This window comes from Podarcis cretensis (assembly GCF_951804945.1).
Source record: "Podarcis cretensis genome assembly, chromosome: 3".
NCBI lineage: Eukaryota > Metazoa > Chordata > Lepidosauria > Squamata > Lacertidae > Podarcis > Podarcis cretensis.
Window position 1 is genome coordinate 54,959,454 of NC_137172.1, and position 21,682 is coordinate 54,981,135.

Genomic DNA, 21,682 nt, shown 5'->3' on the forward strand with positions numbered 1-21,682 from the left:
ACGATCAGACAGTTGAGAAGGGCAAGCAATCAATACGAAAAAGAGGTTAGGAGTGGCAACAGAGGATGAAAGTGAAGAGTCTGGAAGCCCAGAGGAAAGAAAGAGACCTCTTGGTGTTATCACTGCTGCAGGGATAAGATCTTAAGTACAGGTGCTCACCGTAACACTTCCATTGCCATGCTATGATCAGTTCTGCTCCTGTATCTATACACGCATGTATAGTGGAACCTTGGTTTTCGAAAGTAATCCGTTCTGGAAGACCGTTCGACTTCCAAAACATTCAAAACTCGAAAACTGAATACGGAATCCTCAGTACAACAGGGAAACTCAAAATGGAAGCCACGTGGCATGTTTGGCTTCTGAAAATCATTCAAAAACCGAAGCAGTTACTTCCGGGTTTTCGGCGTTCAAAAGCCGAAACGTTCGACAACGGAGATGTTCGAAAACTGAAGTTCAACTGTAAATGTGTGTTGTCCATGCGTATTCACGAAAAGGCTCATTTTGGGGAATTAGCAATACTACTCTTCAGATATTTGAGACTGTTAAAAACGTAAGGACATAAATTGAGCCTTCTGAATCAGGCCCACACCCCATCTCGGCCCCTTCTCATGGAAGCCAGCCAGGTGCCTGGGAGAAGCCTTCAAGTTAAGGCATAAGCACAACAGCATTCTCCCCTACTCGTTTCCAGCTAGTAGCCAGAGGCATAGTGTCTCTTGACAGTGAAGGTAGAACACAGACATGTAGCTAGGAGCCATGAATAGCCTTATCCTCCATTAATAGCCTTATCCAGCTGCACCTTTAACTCACAGATTAACTCACACCACCTCCTTGGTCACTTCCATTGTCCTTTTCTGAACTGTTCCTGAACTGTGTCCAATTCCACAATAACCTTTTTGAAGTGAACTGACTGAATTGTACACAGTATTGCAAATGCAGTCACACTATAGATTAGGATTGCCATGTTTCAAAAAGTGAAAATCCAGACACAAAAGTTGTTGAGCTTATTTTAATCAAATTCATCAAAATTTACACTACCGGCATGGCTATGTCCTGAAGATTCTGGACGTGTGGCAATCCTGCTATAGATTTGTATAACTGCATTATGGTCTCAGCATAATTCCTTTCCATTCCTTTCCCTAGCATGGAATTCATTTTTTTTCTTCACAGCAGCAGCACAGCTTTACTGGTACAAAGAAATTATTGCACTGGCTTTAGTAAATCTGCTTCGTTTGATGAATATCTTGTGGATTAATATTACTGTACTTTCTTCAGAGAGTTTGCATTAAGCACACAACAGCTACAATTATATTTACTTATAAATATTAAAGGCAGAGCTTCACAAACTAAGATTCACTGGAAATATAGGTCATCGCTCTGTTTGATTTTGCATTTTGCATTTATTTTTTATTTTAAATTTTTTTGGTTTTGCATTTTAAATGTTTTTAAAAAATAAAAAAATGAATTAAGTTTTTAAAGTAGTATCATGCTGATACATATTGATTTAGAAGCAACACAAGCAGCTCTTTGGCTTGAAATTCCACTTGTGTAACAAACTGAATGTTGGAATCTCATGACCTCACAGCAATTGTTAGCCAAGGTGAGCATTAGCTCATCTGTGATATCATTCTGTATCCATTCCAACATTCAGTTTGTTACACTTCACAATAGTGAAGCAAGTCACAACTTTGTAGGAATGTTTTCTGTACAGAGCAGAAGTATGATCAAAGAAGGTTGAAATGAACATTGGAGTGCATCTACCGGTATTGTCTTTTCTGTCTTGCAGCTGCTTTTGTGAGCTTGATTCGTAACCATTACATTTTTGTTACTGCCATCATTACCTAACTAATTAACTTGCCAGACTTAATTCTGATTCTATGTGGCCTATTTATCCTGAGTATCCTGTCCAGATAGTTAAGCACAGGCATAGGCAAACTCGGCCCTCCAGATGTTTTGAGACTACAATTCCCATCATCCCTGACCACTGGTCCTGTTAAGCTAGGGATGGTGGGAGTTATAGTCTCAAAACTTCAGGAGGGCCGAGTTTGCCTATGCCTGGTTAAGCAGATCACTGCACAAATAATATGTCTCCAACTTTGCCCTTTTTTGTTGGTGGAAGTGGCAGAGGGGCAAAGAGAGGAAGATTTAAAAAGGCAGAAAAACTGATATCTGTTAGTCATTTGCCTATCAGCACTTCTCTCCAAAATTACAATGGGAAAGTCATAAGTCTCTTGAAGCAAAAACGCATCATAGCTATGTGCTTTGCTAAGATTGTTTAGTGGGGTGGAGTTCCCTCAGTTCACTTTGATTCCAATCCACGATGTAAGTCAGTTCTGAGAGAAGGTAAAGCCAGGATCGCTCAGATGTCCTTTAGAGAAGCCTTCCTCGGTGACCTCCCAATGTTGTGTCACCATAACTCCCACCTTCACTGAACTCTGGCCATGTTTCCTGGGCCAATCTGAAGTTGGAGACCAACATCTGGGGACACCAGGTTGAGGAAGTTTCATGTAAAAGTATCTGTGCTAGGCATCATCCCATGTGACCACATCTTCCATGGCCTCAATGCCAGTTGTTCCTGCCGATCCCAACAGCTTAACAACAGAAAAGGAATAGTAGTCACATGGACACATAACAGGCCTGTACTGCAGCAGCAATAATGACTATGCATCCAACTACTACATGAAGGCAACTACACCAGAAACTGGAAAATGTCCTGGTCCAGTGGGGTTACTAGACCTTAGTACCATCTCTGATGGATTCTACAAGTGGTGTCCTCACTTTGAAATTCCATCCAATTGTGCCACCTTGTGCCTGAACAAGATTTGTCTGAGCAATATTTTGTGATTATCTTGGGATATGGGATCAATTGACCAGCAGAGGCCAAATTTGTAACTAGATTCTTGAAAAATATCTGCTATCCAATGGGTGTGCAGAATGTCAGAAGCTGCTGGAATCTGTGGATGGATTAACGTCCAGAGAACTGAAGCAGTAAGTCCAATGTTTCTTGAATCATTACGAGAATAACAAAATCATGGTATTCTTTCTCTCTCAATTTGATTACAATAGTGCAGAAACCATATCTCTGTTAGTTGCTACCCATGATTGCACACATCAGTCCCCTCCCCAACAGAATATCCAGAGCAAAACAGGTTATAAAAAAACATCCATGGTACACTATCCAGCATTTATCATTTGAAACACAAACACAATTTAAAAATCTGAAGAATTCTAAAAAAGTCAGTATCAAAACTACTGTTATAATATGTTAGATTATAGAGTCCTACAGCAGTCAGGATACAAACAGCAATCTAGATTGCTATGAAATAACACAACTTTTGAATTTTTTTCCAGTTCTATATACTCAGCCACCTTGGAATTAACCATTCTGGAAATACTATTTACAAAGAAAGAAGTAAAAAAGAATTAAGAATCTCAGGAAAAACAAAGCACCTAGTCCAAATTCCCCTCTAAATTTCTAAAGTCTTTGTTGAACAACTGGCTATCCTCTTCAAAACTATGTTAAATGAGTCACTTGAAATTTTGTAAAGACCAGATCTGAGGCAGTAATCGCAGTAATATCAAACACAGGTAAATATCAAACAAATCCAAGCTTTTTCTGTCTAATTTCTCCTTCTTAATCAAGACTACTCATGAAATAGGGCTGCACTGCATAAATGAGCTGAGCTTCTGAGTACTTTGTGTTAATCTTTTTACATTACCTTTGGGGATGGGGGATAATACACAACAGCGATTACTATGTGCCATGAGAATGCATTCTTTATACCAGGCAGCAGGGGGGTCTCTGACGCATGGGCCTTATGATCCCTGTCACAGTTCCCAATTTGGCCCACAAGGTCATTTCCCCTCAACCATGCCTACCGTCTCCATTCCTGAAGTCATATGTGACATCAAGTGTGGGCAAGTGGAAATGAGCCCTTAATGTGCTCTCAACAATTCTTTGGCAAGGAGTGGCTCACTATCAGCACCTGTTAGCTGGCCTACCAGTGCTTTCAACAGACAAACCTGAAGGGCATGGTCTTCCCAGACAGGGATGGGGAATGTTTAAGCCTTCGCATTTTGTTTGACCACAGCTTCCATCAGCCCCAGCAAACATGGCCAATGATTAGGGGTGATTTGAGTTGAAATTCAGCAAGATCTGGAAGGCCATGTGCTCTCCCTCCCTGTTCTAGGGAATATCCATGGGGATGATATGTGCTAGACCTTTCTGTAGAAAGAGTGGGTGGAAGTCCACAACAGATTTTGTTGTGGCCAGACATTCTCAATACAGTGGTACCTCTGTTTACGAACTTAATCCATTCCAGAAGTCCGTTTTTAAACGGAAACCGTTCTTAAACCAAGGTGCACTTTTCCTAATGAGGCCTCCTGCCGCTGGTGCCCTTCCACCGTTCAGCTTCTGTTCGTAAACCAAGGTAACGTTCGCAAACTGGGACTCTACTTCCAGTTTTGCGGAGTTCGTAAACTGAATAGTTCGTAAACAGGGCTGTTCTTAAACCGAGGTACCACTGTACCTCCAAATGGAGGCTTATATCCCTCTTTTACAATCCAGTACAAAGCAGCCAGACAAGCGAGATCACAAATTCGAACTGAGCTGTTCTCAGCTGAAACATAGGCAACTAGAATACTGTCAAGCAGGTGGTCCTTTTCAAAATTTCCTACCTCTGTTACATAAATATCAGCACCTTAATAATTACTAGTTGTATTTGATTTCCACAGGTTGAGAAGGAAAATGGAAAACATCAATAATGTCATGATGGCAAAGGCAAGCACCTTGTCTTCCCACACTACTGATGCATGCAAGAATACTGTCAAATACATGCAAGCTTCATACTTCTACAGATTAAACGTGCTGGCTGTATCTATTCCCATCTGCATCATTGGATTAATAGCTAATGCAATTGTCTTGTGCCTTTACTGCTTCAAGATCAACAAGCCAAAGTTAGGCCCATATTTTTTGAGTGTGACCTTTGCAAACCTTATTGTAATCTTGTCCAACCTTGAAGTGGCTGCTTTTCTTCTCGCAGGAGTGGAAACCCCTTTAGTGATTCAACGTCTAATGGAGATACTTCATATATTTGCATATGACACAAATATATACGTCGTAACATTTCTCACTGCTGACAGATTCCTCATTGTCTATTTCCCAGTCTGGTGGCAACATCACCGGACCAAGCATTTCACGGTAATGATGTGTGTGATTTTGTGGTTCGTTTCTGGCCTAGAGTCACTGGTGGAATATTTTTCCTGCTATGCAACAGTCAGTACTTGGGCTTATAACACCTGTAGAACTGCAAGCGTGCTGGCACTCCTCATGGAGGTCATTATTTTTTCCTCCTGCATTTTCTGTTTCTCTTTTGCCATTTGGATCAGAATGCAAAGATCACAGCAAAAGCATCGAGCAAGACTTGACATAACCATTGTGGCCATAGCAATTCTTATTCTTTTGCTTACTGTCCCAGTTAGACTTGTTAATATTATTTCACTTTGGGTAAGTGCAATAGATTATTATATGTTCACTAGCATTAGTCTGTTACTGGATACTTGTACCTGCAGCAGCATTCCTTTTGTATTCCTCATTGTTGGAAGCTGGAAGAGGCAGAAAGGCTTTGAACCCTTCTATATGTTTCTTGAGAGGGCTTTAAAGGATACTGAAGACACATCAGAGCCAACAGCAGCGGACCAGGAGCAGGCATGACAATATCCTTGGCCTCAGAAGTAATTTCTTTTTTAAAAAAATGTGTATGTTTTATGGAGGAAAAAAACGACGTTCCTTCCAAGTTTCAGAATAAATTTATTTCAAATACTTTAAGGCTGTTCTTTACATTGATTCTAACACACCCACCTAGGCATGGCACTAGGGCCACTCTCTCCTTTGGGTGGCTACCTAGGCAGAGGCAGTAGATGGGCTGAAAGTAGAGGACTATAGTCAAAACTAGACAGCAGAGGTGACTTATGTTAGGGCAGTTGCCAGGAGGACAGCAATAACTCACATGGTTAACTCTCTTCCAAGAAACCAAAAAGCTCAGGAGGCCAAGCCTAGTGACCATAGCAACTCTTCCCAGTAAGTCTAACTAAACGTCTCCACCTTCCCCAGGTCCTCCCCAAGCAATCTGAGACTCCAATGCCTTGTCTTTGTTCCACCCTCTTCATACGTCTTCTGGTTCTTAGTGACCCAGGGGGAGGCAAGCTGGTCACAGAAGGAGGGGGAGACCCCCTGGCTTCTTCAGCAATCAGCCACATCTCTGCCTCTTGCCCTCCCTTCCTCTCCAGCCTTTGCTTCTGCCTCTGATTCTGGATTGCTCTCTGACATAAGACCCTTCCTGCTCACTAAACCATGTTATCTCTTCAGTTTCTGACAACTCCTCCACTCAGTCTTCTCCCTCTGACCACTCTTCCTCGTCCCACAACGAATCCCCTGGATCAGAGTCTTCTTCCCTTTGGGTTCCCCAGATGGTGCCTCCCACCGTTCCTCTGCATCTAGCCTGTCCATCACAACAGATTAGTGGGGGCAGAAGTGGCTGTGCCGCCAAAAACTGAGCGTGACCTTTCTCAATGCAGTCATTCAGTAAGTCCACTTACCTCGTAATAGGTGCAGCAGTGTTGTGGGCCATCCGCCTCCTTCTTTAGATCTGACAAGGGGTTGATTCAGACTTGATGTAGTGGAGGGCTCCTGGCAGGCGGGAGGCCAAAAGGGCCTACTCACCAGCAAGAAGTTTGAATCTAAACCTGCTGCCAAATTGGCCAATGGTGAGCCGGTTTAGGGACAGATGCTCATGCAGTGGGGGATGGGACCCAACTGAACAGCAAGCTTCACTTGGGTCTGCTCCTCACATGAGGCCCGCCTCTTCCTTTGCACATAGTTCCTTGTCAGATCTTGCTGCAAATGGAGCTGTGTGGGCCACTGTAAGAGGCCAAAGACAACAGTGCTAGAAGAGGCTGAAGATCAGCGAGAAACATCCAAGGAGTGGGGAGAGCAAGTGGCAGCAACCAGCAGCTCCAAGCTAAATTGCCACAAAGTCAAATTCACACCCAGATTTCAGAGTGCCTCCCGGTTGCCAGTTGAGGTTTGCATGTGGATTTGCGTTGGCTCATGAAGGAATCCGAGTGGGACCATTTTGTGTTGGTCCACGTGTGCCATCCATCACCATGTGGTTTGGTGAAGAGCTCTACTGCAAGCACTATTGTGCTTCAGGTGAACTGAGTGGTCATGTGATGCATTTTCCTGGAACGAGCTTGGTTAGTTTTTTTAGCATTGCTCAACTAGCCATCTAGGAGCCTGGGTTTATAGCTCCCCCTTTTTTCCTGAGCTTATTATTTTTTCCTGTGTTGAGCAAGTAGCCATCCGGCAGCCTTGGTTTATAACCCTACCACCACCTTTTCTGTTTCGGCAGAGACTGAATAGCAGGGTGATTGGTTTGTTCGCAGCATAACGCGGGCTACCATCACTGGCTGCTCCGAAGCAAAACTAAGAAAAATAATGTTTATGGGGGGCAATGAAAGGGTTTTCACCTCATAGGCTTGCCATGGCTGTTCTGATGTCAGGACTGCTTCAGTTTGTATTGGTGAATACAGATCTCGGGAATTTATGGTGCTTGTTGGATTCTTGCTCAGTTGCTGTGGGGGTGTTTAATCATTCTAAGCAAATTTAGTCTGTTGCCATTGAATTTTGAGCAGCACAGTGTTTAAGCAACATGTTTGCAAATGACAAAAATTCTGAAGCGTTGTAATTGATTCATCAGGCTACTGTAACTTCCTCTATCTTGAGCAGGGATTGGGATTGGGTGGAGTACAAGCACTGCAGCTGTTGATTGGTGTTTGATGCAAAGGATTTTTGTGGTCATCCGGTTTCCCCCAATGAATTGTTTGTTTGGTGCAGCACTTGGTTCTCTCCCTTGAATGAAATGGAAATTTGATTGGTAGTTGTTTTCCCCTCCCCCGCTTGCTCAGTTGCTTGTGTCCAAATTAATTCAACAGTTGATCCTTTGTGCTGCTAGATCTATCAGTTCCCTCATTCATCCTAAAATTAATTTTTTAAATTTTAAATTTTTAAATTTAATTAACTCACAACTAGTTTCTCTCATACTCCTGTATTCATGCTGTTTGGTGGGTGCGCCTCTTTATAAAATGGTGATCAGACACATTGAGGCGAAGTCCCTAGACCCATGGTTCCGAACGTGGGGCACACACCCGCCCCAAAGGGGGGCAATTTGGTTTTTAGGGGGGGGCAATTCAAGAATGAGTTATGAACAGTGAATGGCCTTTTAGGCTTCCTCCACGTGAATAGGAGTTCACTTTTTGAATAATAAGAATTATATGTCATTGGGGGGGGGGGGAATCAGGATATCAGAGGTGCTTAGGTGGGCATGGCCAAAAAAAGGTTGGGAGCCACTGCCCTAGACCCTGAACTATTTAAGTAATAAGCAGCACACTGTGGCAGTCATCAGTCCTGGACATGGTGTCTGGGATGGAAGATAGGGGAAAGTGATCACTATCACAACGTGGGTCCTGCAAAACCAAGTAATAGCTATGGAACAGAGGTACCTCTATCAGCTTTGGCTGATACACTGACTGTACCTACTACTGGAATAAAGAAACCTAGCCATCCATATTTGCAATATAATCCTGGTCATGTTTATATGGAAGCAAGTCTCGTTCTGCTCAACTGGGTTTGCTCCCCAGTAAATATGTTTAGGGCTGCAGCCCTCATGACTTTCAGATTGTAAAGCATGTAACACATTCTACATGAGGCTGCCCCCCAAGATGGTTCAAAAACTTCAGCTACTGCGGAATGCTGATACTTATTTATTAATAAGTATGGAATGTTGTATCACATCTATTTTGAGACATCTGTGCTGTTATTGCCTACTAGTCTTCTACCAGTCATCTACCTGGACAATCAAGTCAGGTTCTCTGTCAAACCCAAAGCAGATGCGAGGTTGAAATGGATCCAGAATGATGCCATGGCGCACATCACCTGACCATGGCTAACAGTTGCTATGAGGTCATGGGATTCTCATATTCTCTTTGTTACATACAGCACGCATCATCATAGTGAGGTGGGTCACGCTTTCACAACTCCTACAGTGAGCGGAAATGTAACCAAAGAAAGTTGAAAAGAACCTTGGACTCATACTAGCATTTATTTTTATTTCTTGCAGTCATTCACTTCAGTTTGATTTTTTAGATTTTCATTAGTTTCATTAGCTCTTCATTTAGCGGGAATTCTGGGAACTTGCCTGTTTCATAATTCTGGCTATATCTGAACTGATCTGTTTTTCCTGTGAACAAGCAGCCAGCACAAATAATATGCCTCAATCACCTGTCTTATCATCATTATCATCATCACCCTTATAATATTTATTTATGTCCCACTTTTTTCTCAGTCCAGGACTCAAGGCAGCATACAAAGGTAAAACAGAACAAGCTACAAACAGAAAAGGAAATCATTAAAATGGAATTATAAATACCAATAGTATTAAAATAATATAAAAAGATGCATTAAAATACTATGGCTTAGGCTTTCACAACATGGTGCCCTCCCAATATTTTTTTTATATTACAGCTTCCATCAGCACCAGCCAGCGTGGGCAATAGTCAGAGATGGCAGTTGTAGTCCAAAACATCTGGAGGGCACCAGGTTGGGAAGGTGCCCTGGTCTCTCTGTTAAAAGGGTGTCCATATGATAGCTTCCAAGTGTCTTTTCATTCTTGTAGGGCACAATCGGTCATCTAGTTTGCTAGGGAGCCAAGGGCGATGAAATGGTTGGTTTGCAAGGGGGAGGGGGAAGTCTCAATGTGAACTTGACAAAACACAGGCAGAGCTTATCAAGTGTACTCTGCACACTCTCAAAATGTTTAGCAGTGGTCTGTATAACAAAACTTGAGCAGAGCGCTTCACAGAGGTATCGAGCATGCTGTCAAGTCCTGTTGTGTGCCACTGTACAGTTCCAGCTGTTCTAGCCTGAGCTTTGAACAAGGTGTCTGAATGGATCCAGCCTACCACAGGGCTGCTCAATTCCTGCCTCTCTTCTCTTCTCTTCTTACATCTACCAGGGGACTGTGGCTCCAACAATCTTAAAATAAATGGTTCTGAGACCACTACTAAAGAAATTCTTCCCGGACTCTAAGACTGGCCGGAATCACCACCACCAAGCCTTGTCACTGCGCAGTTCCAGCCTCTGTAGGAAAACACCTATTACATGGATCCATTTTAATTGGCTTTCTTGCCTGTGTTTGACTCAGAAACTGTTTTGTTTGCCCTGATGAATTAGCTACACCAGTATATGTTGCTAAGATCCACAAATGGAAGTTTGAGTTCCAAGGATATAATGAGACATATCATGCAGTTGTCTAGTGGAAAGACCCTGCATAACATCCACAGCTTGACAAAGGAAGTCAAGCATATAACTATTGTGATAGGCAGATTTTTTCAAGGCCTATCGGAGATTATGTATATTGACTAGGAAATGTGCACAATTCCATCTTCATGGGCAAATCATGTGTACATTCTCCATGATGCTTGATTGTTATGTGCATTAACTACTCAGCTTACATTCTCCTTAACAAATGCATCAGAGCAGTTAAAATAATTTGTGAGGTATTTTAAAATGCTGCATGAATCTGAAACCCCTCTTGCTGAAATAATACAATGTTAGTTACAATGTTAAGTTTCAGTTTGTCAACCTGGGGTGGATCTACACAGAGGGGGGGAAATGCTATAAATAAGTCAGAAATTAGACCCTTATAACAACAACAACAACAACAACAACAATGGAAAAACACATATATAAATTTCCTGCTCTCTCGCACCATCTCGTGTTGCATGTTTATAGCACATTCAAATTGTTGTTTCTTTATTAATGTAGCTGAGTCCCTGGTTTTGTTCCTGAACTGGCTCCAAACTGGTTTACCACATCCACTGCCTCTCTTGCATTGGATGACAGGAACAAGAGTTATGAGATATCAGACGTGTCTAAAGAGCCAAGGCTTATTGTAGCAATAGATGGCAATGAAAGGCTACATCACATTTTGTAGACTTCAACGATATCCCATGTCCCCTAAATTGAAGGTTTATAGGCCCCTGAACAATTGAGTATTAAGCAGCCAGCGAAGAAGAGAAGGGAGATCATTCCCTGCAAATACTAGTGAACATTATAACACAAATGTCTTTGTCAGACAGGAGATCCTCTTGAAACTTTGCCTCCTCTTTTACAATATTTCAGCACCTAATAATCACACAAAATGTGTTTCATGTTGGCAGGTTGAGAAGAGTTACTGAACATACTGATCATCTCATGCTGGAACAGAAAAACAATCTATCTGCCCATGCTGCTGATGCAGAGAACGAGAATGTCAGCAATGAAGGCAACACGAAGGAAACAATGATCATCATATGCATTCCAATCTGCATTTTGGGATTAGTTGGAAATGGAATGGTCATTTTGTTTCTTCGCTATATGATCAAGAAGAATAAGTTTAATGTGTATGTCATGAATATGGCTATGGCTGATTTTGTTGTTGTTCTCTATCTATTGAGTTATTTTGCATTATTTGTAGAACCAGCTCCTATCAATGCACACACTTCACGTTTTCTAGAGATAACATATATTCTTGGACGCAACTCTAGTTTCTATATATTAACAGCTCTCTGTGCTGAAAGGTATCTGTCACTTTTTTCCCCTGTCTGGTGTCAACGTCACAGACCAGAGAACCTCTCAGCTATTGTGTCTGCTATTCTGTGGGCCTTCTCATGCGTAATATCTTTTGTAGAAGAATTTACATGCTATCCAAGATTCTATGCACTTATGAATGAAGACACTTTCCCTTGTGATATTGCAAAAACAATTGAAGTTATCACCGACTTCCTGATTTTTGTGCCCATCATGGTCTTTTGTACTGTGGCCATTTTTATCAAAAAGCAGGAGAAAACACAAACAATGCTCGACAAGACGATTGCAGCGACAGTTATTCTGTTTCTAATTTTTGATGCGTCAGCTAGACTTTTGGAATATATAGACTACTGGCATGGTGATATAGTAGAAATACCAGTGTTTACATTCTCTGTGTTATTTGATTCCATAACCAGCAGCATCAACCCTTTTTTATATTTTGCTATTGGATGGTGGAGCAGGCAAAACACCTGGGAAGCCTTAGAGATTTTTGTAGAGAGAGCTTTGAATTATGAAACAAACACAGAACAAACAACACAAACAGACGAAGAGGAGACTTGAAAATAGCCTCACCTCAGAAACCAAACAACATTCCTCATATAAAGAGGAGTGCTGACTTGCATTCCAATCTCCAGAATAAATGAATTACAGATAATTTATCTTGCTGTTTGTCACTTCTATCTAACCCACCCAATATCTACAGCAGAGTCAACTGCATCTTTTATTTGAGCCAGAGGATACTTGTCCATTTCTGCTATGTCAGGGGGTCAAGAACGCTGAAAGAGAGGTAGACCTGTGGAAGGTTAAAAAATGTTAACCTTACCAAAAAAAACTTTGAAGTGTGTTGCAGTGATTGGACGACTACAGAATGAGACTGAATTCTCAAATCACGACATAAACTTCGGCAAAAGCCACAGAAAAGAAGGATCAGAGAGTAGCCGATATATACAAAAACCAGAAAGAATCATAGTGGAGGAGAGGAAAGGAGGAAGGGAGAAAATTTATGGGCAGGTATCTACTGTCTGAAAGACCACAATTATTCAGATTCAGATGCAGCTGGGAACAGAGAATGATGGACTGTCTTCTAGCAAAATCTTAATACAGAAATATACCCCTCCCTATCCGCTACTTTACAATGGCCTACTCTTCCATCGCACTTCCCACATTAGGAACCACACATAGGTTTGGGACTACTAGAGAAATGCAATGTATTTTAATATATTGTAAGTATCGCTTACAGTGATGATGAGGAAGAAAAGGACACACAGCAGATAAAAATGCTTCCAGTAGATGATTGTTTACGAAGCATAATTGGCAGATCCTCCAAGGAAGAATGCCAGCAGAGACCAAGTGGTCACAACGCCACAAATTCTGAAAAGAGAGAAGAATATCCAGGAGAACATCAGCCACAACAATCAACATTTTGAGCCCTCCCCAACTTTCACAAGCATGACTTCCAATGTCTATTTTTATACCAAAAATTATATGCTGTTTGATTGTAGTAAAACCTTTAAGCGCTTCACAAGAAATATCAAAACCATCAATAAAAACATTCTTTTTTTTAAAAAAAAAAAAAGCCCAGAAAATGTACCTTTTCCAGACACCCCTAATCACCACCTCAGATTTTGTCTCCCACCTCCTAAAGTACTGAAAATAAAACTGAGTACAGATATAGAGTTGCTACATGTACCCAGATCCATGCTTTGCAGCAAACTGTCAAGAATAGGAAGGGATTTATTTCACTCTCTCTTCCCTCACTTTTGGGTGGGTGGGGGGAGATATAACTTTAAAAAGCTAAGTTTCATCAAGGCCTCTATTAATAATAATAATAAATGAGATTATGTATAAAGTTAACTTTACTTACTGAAGGAAGAAATTCACTTGTGGAGAATGCCTCCAGTGGTGGTATGGGGAAATCTGCACGTTGGGATGATTTTTATATTCTCTCAAAACCATTCTGACACTGTAATTAAGAAAAGTACAACTTTGACCTACAAAGAAGAAGAATGATCTGATAGCCAAAAATTAGCTTCTGGACCCAAACTGGTGCTGTTTGAAGCTGTAAATCTGTTGATCCAACTGCTGTTTTCACTGGACAATTCCCTCCCAAAAGAGACTCTACCCACCTGCCATTTATTTATGGACAATACATACTAAACACACCGTCACTCATCCCTATTCTTGCAGCTCTCATGCCCACATGTTGACTGTCTGCCATGAGGGAGGGCAGGCTCCATCTACCTACACACCCTCTTTCTCCCCCTATTTATAGCGGGACTTGACATCTTTCCGCAGGGCCTGCAAGACAGAGCTGTTCCACCAGGTCTTTGGCCGAGGCACAGTCTGACCCCCTCCTTTGGTAATCCTCACAGAACTCTACCCCAATGGTTGCCCTTAATTTGATTCTGAATTGATTTTAGAATGAATTGATTTTAGATTGTATTTCTATTAATTGATTGTGATTTTAGGTAAACTGTGTTACTTTTACTGTTGTTAGCCACTCTGAGCCCAGCTTCGGCTGGGGAGGGTGGGATATGAATAATTTATTATTATTATTATTATTAAGAAAAAAACAAAACAAAAAGTGCCCTTCTCTTCCCACTTTTGAGCCCACAACCAAAGAGGAGGTGTGTGATGGTTTCGTTTATACGCTTCTACAACTTTTGGGGGAAATTAAATAAAAAAAATAAAAGAGAATACCTCCCAGCCACTCCCAAGATCAACCCCAATACAAACCCAGGTTAGGGCAATTTGCAATGTCAGCCTTTCCTGTGCCATCCTGCCCCCCCCCCACTTGAGAGCAAGCAAGCCCTGAGAATATCCTCCTTCAGGCGCTGCTTGAATTTGAAGCAACCATATACTCCTGTCTGCTGCCATTTAATAATACAGCAAGGGCGGGCAACCTATGGCCCTACAAAACCCCATGAGTGCAAATACAAAAATACTTTTAAAAGTCTAATACATATATGTTTTGATCTTGTAAAAAAAAAAAAAAAGAATCTGAAGAAAAGTTTCTATTTTCTCTGCTTTACTAGCAATCCCTCCAAGATGTCCTGGAAATTGCATTAAGCAATTTGAGAGAGCACTACTAGGGAATACTGACAAAGTAATTTCTATAATGTATAAAATGTTGTTAGAATGGGAAACAAAAGATGAGCAGGTGAAATCTGTGATGATTCAATGGGCAAGAGACATTGGTCACAATATTGAAATGGCTGCATGGGATAAGTTGTGGAATGTTGATTGAAAATTCACAGCATGTTATGTACACTGAAAGAAAAATATATGAAAATGATGGATAGATGGTATTTATCTCCTGGTATTTATTTGTGTTGGAAATGTAAAGAAAAGGAAGGTAATTTTTTTCAGACGTGGTAGTCCTGTAAGCGAACAAAAGCCTTCTGGGAAATGATCTACGTATAATGAATTGAAGACAATGTTCAAAATAACTTTTAGTAAAACAAAACAAAACCATCAGCTTTTCTTTTAGGGATAGTGAATACTGAAAATTCCAAAGGACCGTAGAAACCTATTTATGTATGCTACAATCGCAGCCAGAATGGTCTTTGCCCAGAGGTGGAAAGAGGATGTTGTTCCAACCAAGTAAGAGTGGCTGATTAATTTGATGGATTATGCCAAAATGGCAAAATTAACGGTTGTGTTAAGACCGGGGGGGGGGGGGGCGGGGATGATTAAGGAGTGCAGAATATTTGTGGAATATTTGAAAAATCGTGGTATGCAACTAAGTGCGTTGGTAGGGTTAGCTTAAGTCAAGCAGTTAAAAGTATTATTAATTATAGAATAATTAAGAAGTGGAGTAAAGTGGAAAATGCAGTGTTAAAAATTTCAGTAAGAGAAGAAACCACAAAAGGGGGAAGGGGAGTTTGATCTGTATTTGTATTAGAAGTATGACATTGTAAGATTTGTATTTGTAAATTCTTGAAAACAGCAATATATATATATATATGAAATTACATTAAATTTGAAAATACGTGGACACTGGATTTCACCCGCTTCCAAAGGGTATCATTGTGTTTCTTGCACCCTTGGATTTGCAAGCATTTCAAATACCCAGGAGCATACACGGGTGTGGCAATTGAGCAGAGTATAAGCATATACTTCCCCTGCTGCATGAGGATCACTAAAGTAAAACTGAATCCAGATGTTTTGGAATGAGACTCTGTCTGGTCCAACATACAGTATATCAGAGAAAACTGGCAGAATAACAACTGCTTTTTGATCACATACTTTTTAAAATTATTGGAGAGTAAGAGAAACTGGTTCCTCTTTAGCCGCCGCACATCAAATCTGCAGAAGATTTTAAACTCCCGATAGATCTGCTCTTCATCAACCCCAGGCCATCCTCGCACATTAATGATAAGGAGTGGTGGAAGCTTTATAGGGTCATCCATACCGGAAAAATTCTAAGGAAAGAATTAAGTTAACCCTTCAGCTACTGAAGGCACCAAGAGGAAGATTCACAAAAGGGTCTAAATATTATGAAACATTTCAATAAACTATGCCAAACACAACACACACAAACACAGTGGTAGGTAAGAATTGGTGGTTTAACATTAATGCTTAACATCAGGTTTTGGTGGTTATTTTTTTAAAAAATCAGTCACACTGAACATCCCCCAAAATAGTTTTTGCTATTTATTTGTGGTTTGAGCACCCTGGGGTTACAGCTCTGGGAGGGTGGAAGGGGCAAGTCCACTCACCCTCATTGGCTGTCGCAGCCAGGCCCCAGACCTCACAAGGGATCACACTATGAAGAACTGTTAGCTAGGTTGAGGAAGGGAAGAGCCAAGGATGACTTTTTTTTGGAATACAAGTCCTTTTATTGTTTGCTGGTGTCCTCAGCGGCTAGGAGCCTTTTACCAACAGCTTTTCCTGTTCCTGAATTGGGATAGCTTGACCATGGTTGCCCATGCATTGACAACCTCATGGTTGGATCCTGCAATTTGTTCTATGTGGGGCTACCCTTCAGAGGCTGCATCTGGGGCACAACACAGTGGCTAGGGGCAAACTTGTGGGGGCAAACTACTGCCAACCTATAATGCCTTGCTTGCAGGGTTTGCTCTGGTTGCCTGTTATTATTATTATTAACAACAACGACAACAACAACAATTAATTGCTTAATTAGCCAAAGGCCTGAGAGAGAAGGAAGGTTCTTGCCCTGGCGCCTAAAAATATGTAATGAAGGCACCAGGCAAAAACATTCCTGTTGCTGATTTTTAGCCTTTAACTTCCTTTTTGTGTGTTGCCTTGAGACACTGGTTTAGAAGGTGATTAATAAATTAACTGCAATAATAACTATAGTGTTGTGATCCTATATAAAAATGTGCATACATACATATTCAGTATGCTAAAACTGCATCCACCGGGTATATTTGAACCAAAGTCTGCATCACCATGTACAACAATGCAGTCGCACAATTTTCACCCCAGCTCCAAGATCAAGAATTATGAACAGGATAAACAGTGTATTGTTGTGAAAATTATGAATATTTGTATTGTCTGTCAGATGACATGGGCATGTGTTTTCTTTCCTCATCATGAAGAAATACTGTCCTGTCCAGCTTCTGGAAAGTTTGGGGCACTTTAATAAAATGAGCTTACTTTGTGTCCTTGCATGTGTGCAACTGCATGGTTCTATTATATTATGAAATATAAAAATTATGTGAAGACTACCTGCTGGAAACTCTTACTCGTGTGGTTCTTAAATGTAAACTATATGCTGATCTCCGTCAGTAGTTTCTCGATCTACTCTGCATCCCCAAATGGAAACCAGAGTTGGAGGTCATACATTTTCTATTACTGGGGAACGATCAGAAGCTCACCAAATTAGTGGCTAAATATCTTTATTTGTTTTTTTGTCGCAGAAACACACTGCAGATGTCTGATCTTCCTGGAGACCTAGAGATGTAACGTTAGACTGTTTTGCCTCTTTTCATTTGACAAATGTTCTGTGACATTGGGGAGGTGGTAACTTTGTACTGATTTACTATGGATGTTTGTATGTGATGCCAATAAAAGGTTTGATGATGATGATGACTCCCATTATTCCTCACCACTGGTCAGGTACATCTGGAGGCAACACATCTGGAGGGTCCACCTTTTAGCATCACTCTTTGCCTTATCTTCCGTTCTTTAATATCCCAGGCTTCAGCCATGCAAACTACAAAACTATCTCCAAAACGACAGAGCTCACAAGAGCTCCTGCTCCCTGCTCCCATTCCATCTGAGCTTGTGGAGATGTTACACAAGTGGTTTCTCTTGGCAACTGGCTAACTGGAATCTTTTCACATTTCATACTCACTATTTTCCGAACACCAGCTCGGATAATGTTCACTTGATTCACACATGCAGCCAATACATCAAGGTACTGAGAAAACGAGGGAGCAGTCCTTGTTGAATCACTAAATTAAGGAGAAGCAGCGGATTGTAATAAAATAAATAAATAAATAAATAAATAAATAAATAAATGATATACTAGAAGAACTTAGGAATGCCAAGATTGCGCGCGCGCACACACACACACATATACATAACTATTTTTCTTAGAAAAGGGTAAGGTCTCTTCTACTACCTGCCTCAGAGCAATTCCCTCCGCCCAATAATGCAAACTGAAACTAGAATATCATCACACAACACATTCCAATGTTATAAAATACAATAAATTATTTAATTTTTATATTTCATGGAAGTCCATGCCAAAGTAAAGAGTTCCTCAATTTGACCCCTTTCCACTGCTACCTGGTCCCTTAGAACAGGCTTCCTCAACCTCGGCCCTCCAGATGTTTTGAGACTACAATTCCCACCATCCCTGACCACTGGTCCTGCTAGCTAGGGATCATGGGAGTTGTACGCCAAAAACATTTGGAGGGCCGAGGTTGAGGAAGCCTGCCTTAGAATGTCTTTAAAGCTTGGTATGATAACTGGGATTTTTTTATTTTATTGAAGGGATATTTTATACCGTACATTAAGAGAATACTGATATTTACTTTGGGGGTCTTAAGGGTGCTTGATGACAGTTTCTAAGGTCTGTTGCTGACAGGACCTGTCTATAAATATTAAAATCACCTTTCAGAACCCATCACCAAGCAGCTACTACTAAATACAGTCATAAGTAAAAGAAAGTGCACCCTCATTGAATTCTGTGGTTTTACATTTCAGGACATAATAGCAATCATTATTAGGTAAATATAACCCCAAATTCGGTAACTACAACCCCAGATGAACAACAACACAATATATTACACTGTGTCATTATTTATTTCACAAAAATAAAGCCAAAATGGAGAAAAACTAAGTATACCACTACTGTTTCCATAGGAATTAATAGGCTAAGTAGCGACAGGGGCTGCTAATCAAATGTCCTTGCTTAATTGATCATCAGCAAGTGCACCCAGCTCTATAAAAGCCGAAGTTTTAGCAGTTTGCTGGTCTGGAGCATTCAGGTGCGTTTTAACACAATGCGAAGGAGGAAAGACGACACAATGCTCTTAGGGAAGCAAGTGCCACTGCCCATGAAACTGGTAGGGTTCTAGGCCACCTCCAACCAATTTTAAGTCCATCAGTGAGAAAGATTATACAGTGAGAAAGATTATTCAGAAGTGGGAAACATTCAAGCTATTTACTTACCAAGAAATTCTGTCAAGAAGCAAATGGGCTATTTTCAGAAGAACTGGAAAAATAAATAATTCCATTGTTACATCTAACAACTTATAAATGATGACTGCAAAATTGGGGTGGAGAAGGGAGGCTCCTAGAAAAGCTTTTTGATGCTCAAAAATAGGAATTAGATTGTTCTGAGAGTTGATTAAATAAGACATCAATCTTTTTGGCCTTCAAAACTTTACTAAAAAAGACTTAGGAGGGGATTCAGAGTCCCACTCTTCCAGTCGGTCTGTTTCTACAAGCACTCCATAATGCCTCCTCCTTGCACTGTTCTGAGGGTTCTTCCAAACCAATTTTGAGGGATGCAGGGGCAAACATGAGGAGGGGAGTCCCACTGCGCAAGCGGAAATCTTTGCACGGTACAGTTGTACCTCAGGTTAAGTACTTAATTCGTTCTGGAGGTCCGTTCTTAACCTGAAACTGTTCTTAACCTGAAGCACCACTTTAGCTAATGGGGCCTCCTGCTGCCGCCACACGATTTCTGTTCTCATCCTGAAGCAAAGTTCTTAACCCAAGGCACTATTTCTGGGTTAGCAGAATCTGTTACCTGAAGCATATGTAACCTGAGGTACCACTGTAGCTCTTTGGTTTCATGAAAGGAAAAACAGCAATAACTCCTGGCTGGTTATGTAAACAGCATCCCTGCAGCTTCTAGTTGCCTCTATAAAGGACTGAGGTGACCAGCTCCTGGAAGAAGAACTGCTAGCTACCTAAGCCTGCTTAAAACCAATAAAGCAGAAACAAAGAAGACTGCCTTGTAGAGCTTCAAAGAGAAAAGCACATTGGCTTGATTTGGCCTCTTCCGGGAGCCAAATCACTGTATCTTATACTCTAGGTACTTATCACTACTAAAAGGAAATAAAAGTCTTCAAATATTCCGTAACATTCATGTGCTGAGTAACATTCCGTAACATTCATAGGATCTACAAGAAGTTCCTTTACTAACTTTCAAAAAGGAAAAACTGCACATAAAGAGCTTTTCCAGCTCTGCTCGTGCCAATTCCCCGCCACCCTTTGCTATGAAAAGAGAAATAACAGGTTAGGAGTTATGATCACAATTATATTTGGCTGCACCTGAGGGAGAGGACAGGCTGCAAAGCACATTCCACAGGGTCAGCTGGGACAAACTACTATTCCACTGAGAGAGGTAAACAACCTCTCCCAGTGAAATGACCACTTCTCCCCAGTGGCCATTCTAGCCGGTCAATATTAGATATGTATGTATACGTGGTAGTTTTTTGTCTTGCTTTTCTCTTCCATCTCTATTTCTTTTGTGTCATATCCATTTGATTGTAAGCCTGTAGGCAGTGGTTGCTTGTTTGTTTGTTTATTTATTTATTTATTTAAAAAAACTCTGCACAGTGCCTAAATTGTTAGAAACTTTAAAATAAGAATAAATATGTCATTCAGGAAGAACATGAGGTTTTGCTCTGAAACCCTCTGTCACAGATGTTCATATCCAAAAGAGGTATTTATGTATGTATGTATGTATGTATGTATGTATGTATTATTTCTACCCCGCCCATCCGGTTGTACAGTTTCTTTATTAACAAAGTAGACAGACTGCCCCATATGTTGAACTAGCACAATGCCGATGGAAGGGGGTATTTTAGACACAAAAAATTACACCCATACCTGATCCGCAGAGAAATGCATCATAGGCTGCCTCGTGAGGAGACTCCTTTGTAGCTGAAAGGTTTCCAACAAAACAGAAAAGGTAACATCTCCCCAGACAGTCTATAATGATCTGACCCAAAACAACTTCCACAGACAACCTATCGTGTTTCTCTTTGTTTTATGTTGCCGTTTTCCTCCCACCTCTAAGAATCTAGAGCATGGCAGTCTCTACAAGGATTCTGAAGCAATATCATCAGATCCCATCATTAAATTGTGATCACATCCCACTTGAGTTTGGTCTGGCAGTAGAAGTAGTATCATGCAAAGCCTGTTGGAGGTTCACTGCTGATTTTGGCCTTGCAGAATGCCTTAAGCATCTATTTTCCCAGTGTTGTGGAGTGCAGTAGTAGTGCCGTATTTTTCGCCCCATAGGGCGCACCGGCCCATAGGGTGCACCTAGTTTTTTTTTTTGGGGGGGGGGAATAAAGAAAAAAAATTATTTCCCCCCCCCCCAGGGGGGCTGCGGTGGGGGAAGCCCGAGCTTCCCTCAACCCCAACCCCCAGAACAGGCTGCTATCCGCAAGTCGTGGGAGAGCTGCGTGAAGCCCGAAGCCTGGGGCGTGCTGAGCTCAGCGTGCCCTAGGCTTCTGGGTGCAGGGAGCTCTCCGCAAGTCGTGGGAGAGCTGCGTGACTTCGCAC

The 21,682-nt window shown here is 41.2% G+C and overlaps 3 protein-coding genes across 10 annotated transcripts in view; 2 read left to right on the plus strand and 1 right to left on the minus strand.

The window, feature by feature from the left end:
- The window catches only part of PNLDC1 (PARN like ribonuclease domain containing exonuclease 1), a 48,913-nt gene that overhangs the window by 14,147 nt on the left and 13,084 nt on the right, over positions 1-21,682 (minus strand). For 2 of the 5 annotated variants that reach the window (XR_013837664.1, XR_013837665.1), the window contains exons 14-19: positions 21,002-21,055; positions 19,331-19,373; positions 18,006-18,105; positions 15,932-16,107; positions 13,548-13,646; positions 12,922-13,054 (exon numbers count right to left, since the gene is read on the minus strand). Coding sequence is in view for 2 of the 5 variants with exons in the window: in XM_079971885.1 (XP_079828011.1) it covers positions 12,982-13,054; positions 13,548-13,646; positions 15,932-16,107; positions 18,006-18,105; positions 19,331-19,373; positions 21,002-21,055 (545 nt within the window). In the remaining 3 variants the exon portion in view is untranslated. Of the gene's footprint in view, positions 1-9,365; positions 9,440-12,866; positions 13,055-13,547; positions 13,647-15,931; positions 16,108-18,005; positions 18,106-19,330; positions 19,374-21,001; positions 21,056-21,682 lie in introns of those variants that run through there. The other 3 variants (XR_013837666.1, XM_079971885.1, XM_079971886.1) reach the window with 3 other exon arrangements.
- On the plus strand, positions 1,617-5,818 carry LOC307213771 (mas-related G-protein coupled receptor member A8-like). Of its 4 annotated transcripts, none has more exons than XM_079971946.1 (3): positions 1,618-1,791; positions 3,349-3,585; positions 4,732-5,818. In XM_079971946.1, the coding sequence occupies exon 3, from the start codon at positions 4,745-4,747 to the stop codon at positions 5,708-5,710; it is 966 nt and encodes a 321-aa protein (XP_079828072.1). In that variant the 5' UTR covers positions 1,618-1,791; positions 3,349-3,585; positions 4,732-4,744; the 3' UTR covers positions 5,711-5,818. The 4 variants fall into 4 exon arrangements, with proteins under 4 accessions (XP_079828074.1, XP_079828072.1, XP_079828071.1 ...); XM_079971945.1 differs by having other exon boundaries at positions 1,618-1,760; XM_079971948.1 differs by lacking the exon at positions 3,349-3,585 and having other exon boundaries at positions 1,617-1,791.
- Positions 9,294-12,827, plus strand: LOC307213772 (proto-oncogene Mas-like). Its single transcript, XM_079971949.1, has 2 exons — positions 9,294-9,424; positions 11,275-12,827. The coding sequence occupies exon 2, from the start codon at positions 11,309-11,311 to the stop codon at positions 12,242-12,244; it is 936 nt and encodes a 311-aa protein (XP_079828075.1). The 5' UTR covers positions 9,294-9,424; positions 11,275-11,308; the 3' UTR covers positions 12,245-12,827.